General features: G+C 42.7%; 1 protein-coding gene across 1 annotated transcript in view; it reads left to right on the forward strand.

Annotated features, from left to right (window-relative positions):
- LOC133619631 (amyloid-beta A4 precursor protein-binding family A member 1-like) overlaps positions 1-18,835 on the forward strand; it is a 54,579-nt gene that overhangs the window by 15,366 nt on the left and 20,378 nt on the right. The window contains exons 2-5 of the mRNA XM_061980775.2: positions 8,801-10,615; positions 13,175-13,495; positions 16,055-16,094; positions 16,574-16,719. Of these exons, the coding sequence (XP_061836759.2) occupies positions 8,840-10,615; positions 13,175-13,495; positions 16,055-16,094; positions 16,574-16,719 (2,283 nt within the window). The 5' untranslated portion in view covers positions 8,801-8,839. The remainder of the gene's footprint in view (positions 1-8,800; positions 10,616-13,174; positions 13,496-16,054; positions 16,095-16,573; positions 16,720-18,835) is intronic.

Below are 18,835 nucleotides of genomic sequence, written 5' to 3' on the forward strand. Positions count from 1 at the left end.
AAACGAGAGACAAACAAACGCTAGGCTAAACAATTCTGATTGTGGAACAAACAAACAACCTCAGCCTCTTGCGGCTATTTACCGCATTAATAAAACCTTTGAGGTCGATTCGTAGCCTTAGTTTGTGAGGTCCTAAGCTCTGGTGTTGCGATAAGAAGATATCAAACTTGATTGAATAGAGGAAGTGAAAGTCGTAACCAACGTTCCCTCTAAGGTGTGCGCCTGTGCAATTGCGCACTGCTCAAGCGTCCTCTGCGCACGGCAAATCTATGCCACGCACAAAATCAAATGAAAAAATAAGCGCATAACAATTTTCGATACACGGACACGACAGAGAAAACAGATTTCGTCATCATTGTTCAAATATTGTAACGTCTGTCGAGACGCTTTGAGGACATTAATTCCATCGATCACTTTACTGAGCAAAACTCTTTATTGTCGGCCATAAACACATCACCAAAACATTAGTAAAAAGAGTGATATCTAGCAAAACTGGTCATTTTCTGCAGTACTAACCAGACCAAAAGCAACTTTGTGATATCAACGGCAGCCGCTCGCTCTTTCTCACTTGCGCCAACACATGCACATATGGCACTTGGGCAGTGATGCGTTTACAGCCACACAAAAAGTCGGACAACTCCAACACCACACATAAAGTGTCATTCCAGGTCGTTACACTATGATTTACCAATCAAATGTGTGCTTATTCTAGTGTCATTTATTAGGAATCTTAATTTATAAATACTAATCATGAAATGCTGTTAGTATATTAAATAAATACTAATACAAATATATTTTTTACAAACAGGAAGTTGCAGGAATGTACACACGATCCCCTGCTTACATCTCATTGTACAACATGTGAATGTTTTAATGGAAACTAAATGCAATGTCTGAAAGGGGTACAAATTATTTCCAAAGCAGGACCTCCACCCAGACAAACAATACAAGTACACAGTTCATGAAAAACAATATTTTGTGTTATTGTCATTGTAAGTGGGCCTAAACACTTATATTAGAAAATAATTTCATGGAAATGACTGCTGTCATTTGATTATAATAATAAGAGAATGTTGTCTGTCTATCTGTGTTGTCCCTGCGATGAGGTGAGGACTTGTCCAGGGTGTACCCCGCCTTCCGCCTGAATGCAGCTGAGATAGGCTCCAGCACCCCCCGTGACCCCGAAAGGGACAAGCGGTGGAAAATGGATGGATGGATGGAGATTTAACTTGTTATTTAGTCAGGTTTGGGACAGGTGTGCTGCTGGTGTAGCCACAGTGTGCACGTCTGATGTTGCTCACATGGGCTCCACTGAATGCTCAGGGAGTTTTTGCGTTTGCTCACGCACATGAAAAATTAGAGGGAACATTGATCCTAACAGTATGTGATACCGGTATATAATCACCAAAAATGATTCCCGGGCGCGGCACCGCTGCTGCCCACTGCTCCCCTCACCTCCCAGGGGGTGAACAAGGGGATGGGTCAAATGCAGAGGACAAATTTCACCACACCTAGTGTGTGTGTGACAATCATTGGTACTTTATATACCGTATACCTGTATTATGACTAAAAATACAGTGGTATCAATTTTGGTCCATATGGCCCAGCCCTATTATCGGCCAATACTTTGGGCTCCAAAATTGGTATTGTATCGGAATTAAAAAGGTTGTATTAGGGCACCTCTAATTTCAAGCCCATTTTTGGTGGTTGTTTTCTTTCCTGCTATCAGTTTGCACAGTTTGTCCTTTGGTTTTCTTTCTTCAGTAAGTTGATGTTGTGAGTCTTCTCTCTCAATGCGATACATGGCTAGGTCTATAACTGATAGATACCCTGATAGCCACGTCACATTTAATCAGTATCAAATGCAGCCATGTACCTCCCAGTACAGTTATTATTCAGATCAGTGGCTTATCCATCGCTCTGTGTCGAGTCTAATCTTACATCAGAGAAATATCTCTACTTGTCCTCCCACTCTGTCCCCTCTTGACCTTTTGTCTTCTCTGCTCTGCCAGCTGCTGCTGGGTGCGTGGAAGTAGAAGAAAGTGCACCGAGCATCCGTATAATTCCCCAGGGATTTAGTATTCGCTTCCTTGAAAACGTAACTTACTGAATTAGTGGTTTGGATGCTGCCTCACAGCAAGAAGGTCTTCTGGTGTCAGTCTTAGCTTCATGTGTGGAGTTTAGATTAGGTCATTGAATGAATTCAAATGGAAGAATATAAGCATGACAGTTCAGTCCAGCACTTAAATTCTGATGGTTGATGTGTTTTTCACTAAGTTCTTGGCTTCTGTTTTGATAGCATTGTCACACTGAATGCTCCAAGACCAATGTTCATACATTCATTGCAATCGCTTCACTTTGAGCCTAAATTATCAATGTCTTCTTTTGGCAAGGAGTCCCTACTATTTTATGTATTTATGTTGCTTAAAGACACAGCTGACCACACTTACTGTAGATTTCATCATTCAAAAATTCTCAAATCCTAATTTTTTTCCCTGGTTTTGTCATGAATAAGTTGAGAATCGTAACAACACCTTTTAGATTTTAGATCAGACATGTTTAGTAACTTTACCAGTGGCAGTAGCCAGTCGAAGAGGGCAGTGCGTAACTGGCAACCTGGATGTAACATACTCACGGACTTTCTAATTGGTCAAACGGTAGAAGGCGGGACATCGAAATGAAAACAATAACAAGATTTCGGGGCTTTAAATCTAATTTTGAAATGAACATATCGTTATCAGTCATAAAGGTATTCGAAAAGAACATGATTTATTAATGCCTTTTGACATATCAGGGCCATTTAATGAGGACTTGACATGAAATTGTTACATATGGCTTCTTTAACAAGTGTCACATACCAAGTTATATGACTCTGATGTAGGGATGTCCCGATCCGATATTTGGATCAGATCGGCCGCCGATATTTGCCAAAAAATGCGTATCGGTAAGGCATGGGAAAATGCCGATCCAGATCCGGTCCGTGTTTTCCAACGCACCGATTTAAATAATACATTCCACTTTTCTGCTGCTCCCTAATTTCTGTTCTGCATTTTCCAGCACACCTTCAACACATCCACAGGTCTGTGGATTCTCACGCAGTTGCTTTTAGCTGCTGGCATTACACGACAGGCTCTTCTCACTCTTTCCTGTGTCTCCCTCTCACAGACAGCAAGCGCACCTTCTTACACACGTCACATACTGTCGCGACATACGTCACATATGTATACGCCCTCTCCCAGCAGAGAGGTAGCAGCATGGCTAACGTTAGCTGTGATGCTAGTGCAGCCGCTAAGGTGCGCGCCTGTGCAATTGCGCACGGCAAATCTATGCCACGCACAAAATCAAATAAAAAAATAAGCGCATAACAATTTTCGACACACGGACACGACAGAGAAAACAGTTTTCGTCATCATTGTTCAGATATTGTAACGTCTGCCGAGACGCTTATCTCCATTCGGTGCCACACGTCCACACCATCAAAATGCAGAGGCAAACATTTCCAGAGCAACACCGTATGAAAAAAATAGTGATTTTTTTAGTTGTGATTTCCTTCTCTGCATGAAAGTTTAAAAGTAGCATATATTAATGCAGTATGAAGAAGAAAGTTTTAATGTACACATAGAATCATCATACTGCTGTGATTATATGCGTCAAGTGTTCATTCAAGGCTAAGGCAAAATATCCACATATATATCGTGTATCGTGACATGGCCTAAACATATCGCAATTTTAAAAAAAAGGCCATATCGCCCAGCCCTAGTTCAATGATGCCATTTCTGTTTGTCATGTATAATTTTGTCTATTTTGTGTTTATCCTTGAATAAACAGGTCAGTTTCTTGATACCAACCATTGTGTATTATTCAAACTCACCTAATTCAGCTGGCTAGTTGTTATCAAGAGTACTAAAACCCTTTTCAACATGATTCTGACAACTAAATAGGCTAAATAACTTTAAACTTTAATACATGCTCGGATAGGCCAGTATCGGTCAGTATCGGTATCGGATCGGAAGTGCAAAAACAATATCAGTATCGGATCGGAAGTGCAAAAACCTGGATCGGGACATCCCTACTCTGATGTAAACGGTTGCAAAACTTGTTCAAAAAGTTAGCATGTGTCACATGTGGCTGTGGAATTAGAGAAAAAATTTAAAATGTACTGAAGACGTTAACCAGCATGCTATCATTAGCATGCTTAGAGTTAGCATATGTAACATACCAAGTTGCATTACTCTAAGGCAGTGGTTCTTAACCTTGTTGGAGGTACCGAACCCCACCAGTTTCATACCCGCATACTAGAGATGCGCGGATAGGCAATTATTTCATCCGCAACCGCATCAGAAAGTCGTCAACCATCCGCAATCCACCCGATCTAACATTTGACCAGAACCGCATCCGCCCGCCATCCGCCCGCACCCGCCCGTTGTTATATATCTAATATAGACGATGCAAGGCATTAGTGAGGTTATAAAGCTTTTGCCTGTTAAAGAAAGGAGACTGATCCAATGCAGCACAGACATTCGCGTGCCACGCTGTCACGACCCAGACGCACACTAGTGCGCAATCATATGGGAGCCGCGCTGAGCGCACCTCCAAGCGCGTCTCGCTGCCGGCGACGGCCGGGTATGGGCCCAACGCTCCAGAGCCATCCATTTTCAGGGCTAGTTGATTCGGCAGGTGGGTTGTTACACACTCCTTAGCGGGTTCCGACGTCCATGGCCACCGTCCTAGCTGCTGTCTATATCAACCAGGGTGAGCCCCACCCCTTTCGTGAGCGCACTGCGCGCGGAGTGACCCCTGTTACGCGCCCCCGGCAACAGGGGTGGCGGGCAGGTAAGCTGCGCGGGCGGAGCGCGCGGAATGACCCCTGTTACGAGCCCCGGGGGTGGCGGGCAGGTAAGCTGCTTACCTGCTGCGCGTGACGCCGGCCGCGGCGAAGGCGGACGAGGCGGGGTGTCGGTGCGGTGGGCGCGGTGGTGACCCTGGACGTGCGTCGGGCCCTTCTCGCAGATCGCCTTAGCTACGGCTCCCGGTGGGGCCTTCTCGGGGGAAGGGGCCTCGGTCCCGGACCCCGGCGAGGCGTCGGGGGCCTTCTCCGCTCCGTAAAAGTGTCCATCTCTTCTTTTTTTTTTCTTCTGTTGTGGCATATGCAGCAGGTGCCTGCTCGTTTTTCGTATGTGGGTAACAACATTTAACTATGTATATATATTTCCGAATTGGTTTAACTGCCACCCGCCTGAATCTATTTAAAATATAATTTTTTTTATTTCAAACGCCCGACCCGAACCGACCCGACCCGCGGATAAAATCTAATTTTTTTAAATTTCATCCGCCCGATCCGCGGATAATCCGCGGACTCCGCGGTTGTGCCCGCAAACCGCGCATCTCTACCGCATACACTGAACCCTTCTTTAGTGAAAAATAAAATGTTGTTGTTTTTTTTTTTCAAATTCAAGGCAAAGTTAAATGTTTTTTTTACTGGTGCGCAAAATGAACCGTTCATTAACATCACCTTGTTCAAAGAACAAAACCAACACAGTGCATGAACTCACAACAAATTACACACCTGCAAATCAGATGGAAAATTAGTTAGTTAGATTAGACTTCCTATTATTGTCATTCAAATGTGAACTTTACAGTACAGATAAGAACGACATTTCGTTGCATTAACTCGTTGTAGTGCAGGATAAAAGAGCAATAAGGTGCAGATATAAATAAATAGATTACTGTACAGATAAATATATTGCACTTTTGCATATGCATCCACGTTTATGGATGTATGTTATATTGTCTTTATATTCCAGCCAGTTAATCCGTTTTTGGGGGGAATTGAGGGGATTATTATGGTGTGTTCAAGAGTCTTATGGCCTGAGGGAAGAAGCTGTTAGAGAACCTGGAGGTTCCGCTACGGAGGCTGCGGAACCTCTTTCTAGAGTCCAGCAGTGAAAACAGTCCTTGGTGGGGGTGGGAGGAGTCTCTGCAGATTTTCTGAGCCCTGTTCAGGCAGCGGCTTTTTGCGACTTCCTGGATAGGAGGAAGAGGAGTGAAGTGAAGTGAATTATATTTATATAGCGCTTTTTCTCTAATGACTCAAAGTGCTTTACATAGTGAAACCCAATATCTAAGTTACATTTAAACCAGTGTAGGTGGCACTGGGAGCAGGTGGGTAAAGTGTCTTGCCCAAGGACACAACGGCAGTGACTAGGATGGCAGAAGCGGGGATCGAACCTGCAACCCTCAAGTTGCTGGCACGGCCACTCTACCAACCAAGCTATACCGTCCTGATGATCTTTTCCGCCGTCCTCACCACTCTCTGCAGAGACTTCCAGTCTGAGGCACTGCAGGCTCCAGTCCAGACAGAGATGCTGTTGGTCAGTAGGCTCTCTATAGTGCCTCTGTAGAATGTGGTGAGAATGGGGGAAGGGAGCTGTGCTCTTTTCATTCGACGCAAAGGAACATTGTTTGGGGGTAATACGCCGATAGGGAGACGTTTTTATTTACACGATGAGTCGGGTGTGTCTTGACCTCAGTGGCGTAGGCTCTGCCGAACCCCTGAGGCCGACTCACCGAACCCCTAGGGTTCGATTGAACCCAGGTTAAGAACCACTGCTCTAAGGTGTATGGCTGTGGAATTAGAGGAAATAAATGTAGCAAGAAATGCTAGCATGCTAACATTCTTACAAGTATGCTGACACCACTGCATATTGAAAAAACTATGATTTTTCTACTGGGGGTTGCCCTGTTGTCTGTCCATTGTGTGCCCATTGAACTTTTAGTTACGTCACTGTACAGATACCAGACTCAGACACATGAGTGAAGGGGCTGTCACGTGTTTTCAATATACTTTATTTAATTAGATGCAGTGGCCATTAAACAATGACACAGCATTTTCTGTATGATTTGTTGAAAAACTTCATGCCAAACGAAGTCTGATTGTGGCCAGACGCTTTGAGATCTAGACTTTTCGAGCATACCGTGAGCGCCTCAAGGCTTTGGGGAAGGTTCCGATAAGTGGAAAAATAACCCAGGTTGAGCGAGTTAAAGCTTGTGAATTTTGGTGTTTTGGGGGTTTCCACAGCTGACATTTAAAATTTGGAGTCAATGAGAGATTTTGCTGACTTTTTTGTCTTTGAGGGCCAACTGAAGCGAAATGGGACACATGACCTCAATTAAAAGTGACATTTTTTGAGAGAGGACATGTGTGTCTATGTTTTCATCGTAGCGGAAGCTGCAGTCTTAGTGCAATCGCCACTGGCTTCCTCTCTGGGCTTGTGGTGGCAGATCTACACGCTCACTCGCGCAGCAAATACTTGACTGCTTGGATGTAATTAGCGAATTATAATGCATGACGCGATTTACACGTCTCTTTTGATTTTATTATATTAAGAACATAGTCAGAGTTTTTCCCGTTTCTCTCTCAGGCCAGCATGGAGGTGATAATGCCCTGCTCTCTGGTATTCCAAAAAGAATATTAGAAATCTACAATTATAACAAAACTCAGCTGCATGTGTGGTGATGAGGTGTTTTAAAGTTGCTGAATGGGCTTCCCGTCCACTTCAAGCTCGATTTTAAAGTCCTATTTGTCCCGGCGGGGTCGCATCTTTATGCGGGGTCGTTCTCACAGGAAGGCAGACGGACTACTCTGGACAAGGCGTGTAGGTAAAAACATGATTTAATTACCCAAAACTCAAAGAGGTTCAAACAAAAATTGAACATAAGGTGAAGGCACAACGCTCTGATCGCATTTGGAGCTAAAGCACAAAACTTAGCGCAGGAAACAGAAGCTACCACTTAGCATGGACTGTGGACAAGCAATACTCTGAGAACTGTGGCATGAAAACTAACAAGACTTACGTGGCAACAGCATGAATCAAACAAACAGCATGAACTATGGCATTGCATGAAACAATGACGCCAGCCCGACTGACCGGCAATGGCAGGCTTAAATAATGCCTCTGATTAGTGCTCGGGTAGCAGGTGAGCGGCCGAACACTAATCAGAGACAGGTGAACGTAATTAACAACCATAGCAACCAAAACAAACTCAGGAAGGTGCACAAACAGGAAATAAAGGAGTCCAAAACTAACAGAAAACACATAAACCTGATCCGGACCACGGATCATGACACTATTATTACTTAACAGAGGGGTCATTTGATTATTTTTCTACATTTAAAACACTTCCTTGTGGTCTACATAACATGTAATGGTGGTTCTGTGGTCAACGTTTTGCAACGATTATGTTTTACAGCCGATTTCTGACCGTCTATTCAGGATGCGCCGCTTTACATATGTGCCTCCACTTCGACAGCGTGTTCCGCCGTCATCCATATTGTAGTTTTTAGTGCAACGATAGTGAGTCTACTGACTGATTTAAATTAAAATTATACGCTAATTTGTATTAGAAATGGCAACAGCAGAGGATTTATTTGCATGTACGAGCCAGTCTTCCCCACAACAAAAGCATAGTGAAAAAGAAGGAGCTTTTTGACTACAACGTCGGACTACAACAGTGGACTTGCACAAAACCACTTTGGGTAAATTTTTACCATATATGGATAATCCGGTGACGTCACAGACGGGGAAAATGTCACAGATTGTGCAAAATCCAAATGTTCGTTTGGAGGAAGTATGTAGAAAGGCAAGATTGTTTTATAAATATCTCCGCTAGTTTGAGTTCAAATTTTCGGGACTTATGCAGATCCCAAATACACAATACACGTGTTCGGCAGGTCACTTTTAAACCTCTTCTTGGGCAGTTTGTGATAACTTCTTTGTCTTTTCTGTTTATGAATCTGCAGGCTGAGTTCTAAAGATTGGAGTCACATCAACACAATAAAATGAGCCATAAGTATCCGGAAGGGTGGACTGGGGAAGTAGGCAAGGAACGCCCAGCAGCCTCGGTTCCTCAGCGGCCTAGGCAGGACAATGGATCAGTGCCAGGAGACCCTCCTATACGCCGAACCTGGAGGCCGTGTCAGATGCTTAGTCAAGATGGAGAGTTGAGTTCCCACCATCATCATCATCATCATCAACAATTGTCTCATCACTACCACCCACACGCAGCTCGTAATCCACCACATCAACGCAATCGTCAGTCATCAGTAAATGGACTAAGCCAAAACCAGGGTCAGTATTCTGGTACTGTACCAGAGGTGGTCCCTTTTAATGAAAGTCAAGAAAGTGATCAACGTCCTGTCCAACAGCCTCGCGCTGCTGTTAACCGTTACCGCCGCCGTGGTGACCCAAATCCAAGACTCAGAGCTCACAAACCGAAGCCTGCAAACAAAGAGATACTGCAAACATTATCAGTTGCAGAACCAAGGGAAGGTCCGGCAGACATTACAGAGGAAGACATGACAGATATATCTCCAAAGGACCAAATACAGGGCAGAGGATCTCCCTATCAGACTCCTGTTGCTGTGGTCACCCCTACCCACCTCTCATCAGAGGCAGTCCATCTTGACCTGCAACAGAATTTCCAGGATATTGATGTGGTCTGTGAAGATGACGTGAAGGAAGTTAAGGAGGATGAAAAGCCAGAGCCGTCATTAAATGGAGGAGATCATCAACCAACCACAGATTACTCGGATTTCAGCCATGACAACGTGCAGTCAGTGAAGGATGAAGAAAATCCAGACATGGATGTAGAAAATCAGGAAGAAATCATTGATGATGTTCTTGATGTTGAAGCTCAGGGATTTGAAATCACTGATCTATGCTCGGACACAGAAAGTGCTGCTTCTCTCAATAACGATGGACCTCTCCACAGCCCACCCCCACTACAGTCCCCAACTCCGCCATCGTCTCCTGATGCTCCATTTTTCCCAATGCTGGACCACTTTAGTGAGGATGCTAATATGAGCCCTCTGCCAGACAATGATCTGCTGCCTGAAGATGAAGAGGAGTGCTCCGAATCGCCCTCTGAATATTACCCCAAAACCTATGCAGACTTTTACACAGAATCCCACCAAAAGTCTTACCTGCAGCCTGTTAAGGAGTCAGAGACAAATTGCCATCTCAAGTCTTTTCCAGAACCCCTTAATGCATCTTATTCTGAGGTACTCAGAGAACCTCACATTCAGTCTTGTCAAATGACTAAGCCATATGAGGCCCAGAAGGAGCCCCCCAATGAGCTATTTACCACCCATAAACAGGAGAATGTACAAAAAGTCTCGCCTACCAAAGGCACCCATTATGCACCAAGGCGCTCCAGGGACCGAGGTTTCCATCTCCCCCATGTGGACAGCTCTGTCGGCTGCCGGCTGCACCACTATGATGCCCAGTCTGATGGAGAGGGGGGCAGTGCTAATCATAGCCCTATTCAGAAAAGTTTTTGGAATGCACCTAGACAAGCAGATACACGGACCAAGCACTCATCCCCTGGACAGAGCAGGTCAGGCGGGACCAGGGATGAGGTAGGTCCGAATGCAGAGGTATCCGGAGACACCATCAGCCTTGTGATAAGAGACATCAGGGAGGCAATTGAGGAGGTTAAGACCAAGACTGTGCGGTCCCCTTACACTCCTGACCAGCCAGTGGAGCCCATTTGGGTGATGAGGCAGGAAATCAGCCCCACAGAGGAAGTCAAGTCACTACAGATGATGGCAGGCAACGTGAGTGTGAACCTTATCATTCATGCTTACCAGACTTACTGTTTATAGTGAGCATTGTTACGTGACTAAGGTTTGGTCCTAGTGAATGTGCTGTCCCGCTGCGCATGTGGGCTCTGTATGGGTACTGAGGTTTCCTACCACAGTCTAAAAACATGTATCGTGTGCCAGATCGATAAAAACTCCCGATAAACTGTATGTGTGAGTGTGAATATTGGTAGCTTTTTTGTCAGGTCTGTGGTTCTGGTCTGTTCTGGTTGTACCCTGCCTCTCACTTTAAATCAGCTGAGATAACCTACAGCTTTTTGATGAGCGTGTGTTTTTAAAAGTGGTTTGTTTTCTTCCTTGAACAAAGATAACGGCCTGTGATGGAATCGTGGGCAGAATCACGGAATCAGCTACTGAAAAACAGAATCTACTATTTAAAATGGAAAGTTGCAGAAATGTACGTAATTTGATTAAAATATCTGTTATTGACGTAACCAATGATGCCAAAATTATAGCATTTTACACATCTGGATTCATCATTGGCAAGTTAATGATGAATTTTCTAAGTTTCTAAAACTATAGTTTGAACACCAAAAAATAACTGATGCATCCTTGTGTGTGCTTTCGTTTACTTCAAAAACTCACAGCAGTTGTGCTAGTTATGGTATGTTTGTTATGCTTTGATTTGAATAGTGGGCAAAATTATCCAATCATTTTTGCATTTATTTAACAGACATTTTATTCAGTGACACAAAAAACACGCACCCAATGTTGGTAAAATAAGAGTAAATCTGAGGTGTTAAAAGTGCAGTCCTGGGGCCGTTTTTGATCCAACAGCCATTTTTTATTGCCCCTCGGCATGGTCTTGAAATTTGAGTTTGAGTTTGAGTTTATTTCGAACATGCATCCATACAAAATGATACATCACAATTTCCAGTTTTTTCTTTTCAACATGTTCAAAAAGGAGTAGGAATAAGCAAAGCTTATTTAATCATACCCCTTTTCCTTTACATAGCAGTTGCTAACACTGTTACTCACTTGCTGTTCTCATTTAATTCGCAATATACTCCATAAGTAATAACATTAATTAATTTGTAAATAAATAATTAGTGAAGTAAGTTGTATTTCATATGGTGAGATAAATAAGATTCTCAATACATTCAGAATGTTTATCATGATTCCACTTCTTTGTACTTTGTAAACACTTTAAGTTTGAAGAGTTTCTTGAATTGGGTCATATTAGTACATTGTTGGGTTTATTTGCTTAATCCATTTCATAATTTAATTCCACATACTGATATACTAAATGTCTTAAGTGTTGTACATGCATACAAACATTTTAAATTAAATTTTTCTCTAGGGTTATATTTCTTCTCTTTTGCTGACAATAACTGTTGTACGTTCTTCAGTAGCAGGTTATAGTTCGCTTTGTGAATAATTTTAGCTGTTTGCAAATTCACTATGTTGTGGAATTTCAATATTTTCGATTCAATATATAAAGGGTTTGAATGTTCTCTTTAACCAACATTGTGAATTATTCTAACTGATCTTTTTTGTAACACCATTAATGAATGAAGTGTACCTTTGTAGTTATTTCTCCATATTTCTGCACAACTACTCCGATATGGTAACACAAGTAAGCAGTAGAGAATATGAAGTGATTTTTGGTTAATTTTTAGCTTCAATCATTATTGGCGTGTTTCTTGCCACCTTATGTTGTATATTGTTTATATGAGATTTCCAGTTCATTTTAACATCAATCATTATACTTACATATTTGGTTTCATTTACTCTTTCATTTTCTATTATGTTTATTTGTAATTGTGTTTGACTTTATCTTCTACTGTTACCAATTAGCATTATTTTAGTTTTACTGAGGTTTAAAGATAGTCTGTTTTTGTCAAAACATCTTTTTAATTTGTTCTTTTCTTCTGTTATTGTTTGTATTGGCTTTTGTGTCTTCTCTTCTGAACTAATCACTGATGTATTGTCCGCGAATAATACTAACTTTAAGTCTTTTGTAACTTTACAGATGTCATTTATATAAAGATTGAACAATTTTGGTCCCAGTATTGATCCCTGTGGTACACCACAGAATATATTTAGTGTTGTAGACGTTTGTTCGCTTAGCTTTACGTATTGTTTCCTGTTAGTTAAGTAGCTTCTAATCCAGTTTAGGACCAACCCTCTGATGTCATACCATTCTAATTTTTAAATTAAAATATTGTGATTAGTTGTGTCACATGCTTTAGTCAGATCCATAAACATTGCTGCTGCACATTTTTACCATCTATTGCAGTGGTAATTTCTTCTGTTATTTCGATTAAAGCCATCAAAGTTGAAATATTAGCTCTGTATCCATATTGGTTCTCAGCGAGTATTCTATTTTTGTTTATGAAACTCTCCAATCTGTTATTGAACTGTTATATAACTACATAATTTTTGTCAGCACATTTCTATTGATCAGTCAACATGGTCCTTGATTGATTGCACTCAGTGTTTGTTCGAGTCTTTGATTGAGTGTGTTTATTCTAACTTACCGGTCTGTTTCTTTTCATTGTTTCCTTGCTACAGTCTTCTCCTCAGTCCTTCTCCCAGTCAGCATCAAGGTCTCCATCACACCATGCCTCATTGTGTGATCCGGACTCTTGCAGTCCACTGAGCGACGAGTCCGTCAAAGTCCCCCTTTCCCAACAACATCCTGAACATCAGCCCCAAAGCAACAACCATCACCACCAAGGCCGCCCATCACAACAGAGGGATGTCACAAAGCAACCTCACCCATACATGCAGCCAAAACTTGCACACCAACAGCAGTATCACCAACAGAATCAACATCCACCACATCAGTCACATCAGGTTCAGCCTTCTTCACAGCAGCCATCAGTCCAGGAAGTGAGTGCCCGTACAAGAGCATTAGAAATACTAAAACCAAATCAGTGTAGGTCAATATACTGTCGCACACCATCAACACTATACACGGTGTTCACAGTTAATTGCTTTCCCTACCTGAGACGGTGCATGGTTGTCTAGAATCTCTTCGAAGCCGTCTGGAAGTTGTTTTCCTTGGCTTCGCCAAAGTCCTCCCAGTTCCGAGTTTTGCCTCGGCAACCACCAATGCCACGCACTGCTTGGCCTTTTGGTGCCTGTCAGAAGTCTATAATGCCTAGTAGGACTCCTTTTTCAAGCTTGACAACATAACTCAGGTCTGGTGTCCACCGGCGGGGGCACCAAACACCTTGCGTAAGGGCCACAGCTACGATCGGACGCCTCAATAAAAGAGGCACGGAACATGGCCCACTTGTACTCATATATAAGGCCAACGCTTTCCCACAGGTGGGAATTGGAACTCCTTCCAACGGGAGACTGCGCCAGATGTTTCTAGCACACACTCACATATGTTTGGGGCTGCCAGGTCTGACTGGCATCCTTCCCCACCATTGGAGCCAACTCACCACCAAGTGGTGATTGGTTGACAGCTCCACCCTTCTCTTCACCCAAGTGTCCCAGACATGGGTCCCCAAATCTGACGACACGACCACAGAGTCGATCATCAAAATAAGGCCCAGGGTGTCCTTGTGCCAGGTGCACGTATGGACAACCTTATTTTTGAACATGGTGTTTGTTATGGACAATCTGTGACGACCACACAAGTCCAGTAACTACACAATATTTAATGTATTTTACCTTTGTGTGGATAGCAAGGAAATACAGCAATTACAGGAAACAATATTTTAGTGGTTAGAGTGTCCGCCCTGAGATCGGTCGGTTGTGAGTTCAAACCCTGGCCGAGTCATACCAAAGACTATAAAAATGGGACCTATTACCTCCCTGCTTGGCACTCAGCATCAAGGGTTGGAATTGGGGGTTAAATCACCAAAAATGATTCCCGGGCGCGGTCGCCGCTGCTGCCCACTGCTCCCCTCCCCCAAGGGTGATGGGTCAAATGCAGAGAACAATTTCGCCACACCTAGTGTGTGTGTGACAATCATTGGTACTTTAACTTAATATACAATACATTTGTGTGGATACCAAGGAGAGGAGGAGGAAATAATCGATTTTTGGATGCATCGCATTTTGGACATGCAGGATTATAGAATCGATTAGTAAACGTCAATAATCGATAATTTATTTATTTAATGCAGACCGTTCTAAAATTTGGCTGACTGCAGCTGCTTTATTTTAAGGCACTTACCGTATTTTTCGGAGTATAAGTCGCACCGGAGTATAAGTCGCACCTGCCGAAAATGCATAATAAAGAAGGAAAAACATATATAAGTCGCACTGGACTATAAGTTGCATTTTTGGGGGAAATTTATTTGATAAAACCCAACACCAAGAATAGACATTTGAAAAGCAATTTAAAATAAATAAAGAATAGTGAACAACAGGCTGAATAAGTGTACGGTATATGAGGCATAAATAAACAACTGAGAACGTGCCTGGTATGTTAACGTAACATATTATGGTACGAGTCATTCAAATAACTATAACATATAGAACATGCTATACGTTTGCCAAACAATCTGTCACTCCTAATCGCTAAATCCCATGAAATCTTATACGTCTAGTCTCTTACGTGAATGAGCTAAATAATATTATTTGATATTTTACGGTAATGTGTTAATAATTTCACACATAAGTCGCTCCTGAGTATAAGTCGCACCCCCGGCCAAACTATGAAAAAAACTGCGACTTATAGTCCAAAAAATACGGTATGTTCCAGTTTTGCACACATTTTTAATCAATTTAATAAATGTGGGAATTAATTTAACTGTTTCTTATTACAAATGCGTGTTTTTTTTAAGTTGCAAGTGATAAACACTCTGTGGAAGTCGCTTCCCAGCAGTTCCACTATTAGACAGCACCAGAGCCAAGCGTGCAGTTTTTAACCAGGTTTTAATGTACGTAGATTTTATCAAAAGTTTTCTCTCCAGCAGGACGCGACTTTTCAGCCACGTCCGTATTCTCTCTCCCCTCCTGCTCCCGGCCGCTTACTGTTAAAGACAACAGATGATTAGATTAACACGTACCACCTGTGAAATCTAATCACCTGCCATCTGTGTCTCGCCGTCAGCACATGCCCCGCCCCTATCCAATGGTGCTTGTCCTCAGCACCATAGACAGAGGCGGTGACCTTTGCTCCTGCAGGCGCGCTGGCCACACCTCCCTCCACACACTCATTTAGTGAAATGAAATGTAAAACTGCATCAATATACATAAATTAAAGATGAATCAATAATCGATTTTTAATAGAATCGTAGCTTTTGAATCGTAATCGTAATCGGATCGTGAGGTGGCCAAATATTCCCACCTCTACAAGCAAGCAGATACAGCAATCACAGGAATCAGAAAAAAATTAATATATTTGATATTTGTGTGGGTAGCAAGAAGATACAGCAATCACAGGAACCAGAAAACAACATGTGATAGGTATTCTTTGTCTTTTTACAGATACGCAGATCTCTTCCTCCATTTCCCACATTTGTGGATAGTGAGTAGACACTTTTTCTCACCTCCACCCCCATGATTTTATTTGCACACATTACATAATACGTTACAATTGTACATTTGGTTCATGGCAATCTAAATACTGTATAAAGCAATGTATTTAATGATTTCCAGTATATGAATGATATATTAATTTAAAGTGGGGTCCTTGAGGACTGGTTTAATACAGGCATTATTTTCACAATCCGGCTTTCCACGTATGGCAGATGAGTATAGTAAAAATAAGTGCTTGAAAAATAGTAATCACCACAACGCTGTATTAGTGGGAGCCTTGAACGTGTTTCTTTGACAGTATATGCTACGTATTACAGTCCAGAAAATACGGTACTTTTTTATACTGTGTTACAACCTCACAAATGTTCTGAAGGATTAATTGACAAAAATTCAAACACGCACACCAGTCATCTCAAAAGAGTGGAAACTGCAAAATGTGTGTCTAATGAGTGCATATAATTTGTGTAGTCCCCGGACCATGTGACCCTGAAGACCTTATTGATGGCATCATCTTTGCTGCAACCTACCTGGGCTGTACCAACCTTCTTTCGGAGAGGACGCCTACAAAGAGTGCCCGCATGGAGCAGGCACAGGAAGCCATGAACCAAGTGAGGGTAAGGACATCATTTCTAGTTGAATATGTTATTATATAAAGTATTTCACAAATATGACTTTTTTACTAAACAAGGTCATGGCCATTGACCTCTACAGTGGATTCAGTTCAGTTTATTTAAGTGCATACCAGATTGGAGCACAACTTTGAGTGCATCAACTGGAGTCACTAGTGGGAACTCTTTGACTGTAACTCTGTGACACACAGTGGACATGCTTAATGAGTTATTGTGTGATGATGTGGCACCTACAATACTCAAGCCCAATGCTGTGCGGACTGCATAAGGTTAATTTTCTCCTCCTTCTGTTACCTGCCTTGAAGCCGGGGCCTTTGAGCAAATGTAGCCTATTAACTTCACACTCGAACTCTGGGGGAATTTTATTTACTCTTACCTTTAAAGGATTTAATTGCCTTGCCGTAGGATGGAGTTTTATCGTTTCTAAGGAGTTATAGCCTCTCACTTTAAGACCTGAGACCCCTTTGCTTGGCTTAACAGCATATTTACCAAGCATTGTGGTAGAGCTTTAACTTTATTGGTGTAGACCAGGGGTCGGCAACCCGCGGCTCCGGAGCCGCATGCGGCTCTTTGATCACTCTGATGCGGCTCAGCAGCTTAATTGCTGAACCCCCCAATTTTCCCGTGAGACTTCCGGATTTCAGTGCCTCTCGCAGAAAACTCCCGGGATTAATATTCACCGATTTTCACCCTTATGGCTATAATAAGGGCGTGCCATGATGGTACAACATTTGGCGCCCTCTAAAATCTGTATTAACAGCGTGCCAGCCCAACACTTGTTATACAATATACATCTTCATCTTGCACACGTACGTGACAGCAAGGCATACTTAGTCAACAGCCACACAGGTTACACTGACGGTGGTCATATAAAACAACTTTAACACTCTTACTAATAATTCGCCACACTTTGAACCAAAAACAAACAAGAATGACAAACACATTTCGGGAGAACATCTGCACCTTAACACAACATAAACACAACAGAACAAACACCCAGAATCCCATGCAGCCCTGACTCTTCCGGGCTACATTATACACCCCTGCTACCACCAAACCCCGCCCCCACCCTAACCCTGCTCCCTCACACATCAACCCCCCCCCCGCCCCCCCGCCCCCCTCTCTGTGCGTCGGTTGAGGTGGGCGGGGTTTGGTAGCGGGGGTATATAATGTATCCCGGAAGAGTTAGGGCTGCATGGGATTCTGGGTATTTCTCCTGTTGTGTTTATGTTGTGTTACGGTGCAGATGTTCTCCCGAAATTTGTTTGTCATTCTTGTTTGGTGTGGGTTCACAGTGTGGCGCATTATTAGTAAGAGTGTTAAAGTTTTTTTTTATACCGCCACCGTCAGTGTGAGCTGTGTGGTTGTTGACCAAGTATGCCTTGCTGTCACCTACGTGAGCTAAGCGGAAGCCTCATACAACGTATGGCTGATCAGGCACGCTGGGTGCTATATGCTGTACCATCACGGCACGAATGACGCTGACAAGCGCCATTCATTTAAAACCCGCGTGCCGAACCAGCTTTCAAATTCCACATAAAGGTGTGGGCAGCGTGTCTGAGACCCCTGGTTATACATAGCACAAAGCAAAAAAAAACTTCGTGTGCTGTGTTATTTCATTTAAAATTTCAAAAAAATTTTGCGGCTCCCATTGTTTTCTATAATTTGTGAAACTGGTCAAAATGGCTCTTTGACTGGTAAAGGTTGCCGACCCCTGGTGTAGACTTAGCATTAAGACTATTTGACACATCTTGGTCAATAAATACAGAGTCACTTTCAGTGTCTTAAGAGTGCATAAACTATATTTTCTTTACCTGGGTGTGGCTCTGAAGAAACTCATACTGGTACAACCATAGATGTGTTTACACATTGTTTGTTGGTTTCCGTATTTAGAGCCAGGGTAGTTGCAGCCTTTTCTGTGGTGCTCTGAGTTGGGTTCGTGGCCAATTTATCATTGTCACAGTTGAAGTCGTGCAGAGAGGTAGGGTGTTTTTTTCTTACAAACTTCAGTCCTTTGCATTGAGGTCTGGTTTAAGACAGCCATAACAGAGTTTTTACTCTTTTATAAACTGTCTCCGTTCCTCAATTGATTTGCCTTTAA

The sequence above is a fragment of the Nerophis lumbriciformis genome, linkage group LG20 (genome assembly GCF_033978685.3).
Source record: "Nerophis lumbriciformis linkage group LG20, RoL_Nlum_v2.1, whole genome shotgun sequence".
NCBI lineage: Eukaryota > Metazoa > Chordata > Actinopteri > Syngnathiformes > Syngnathidae > Nerophis > Nerophis lumbriciformis.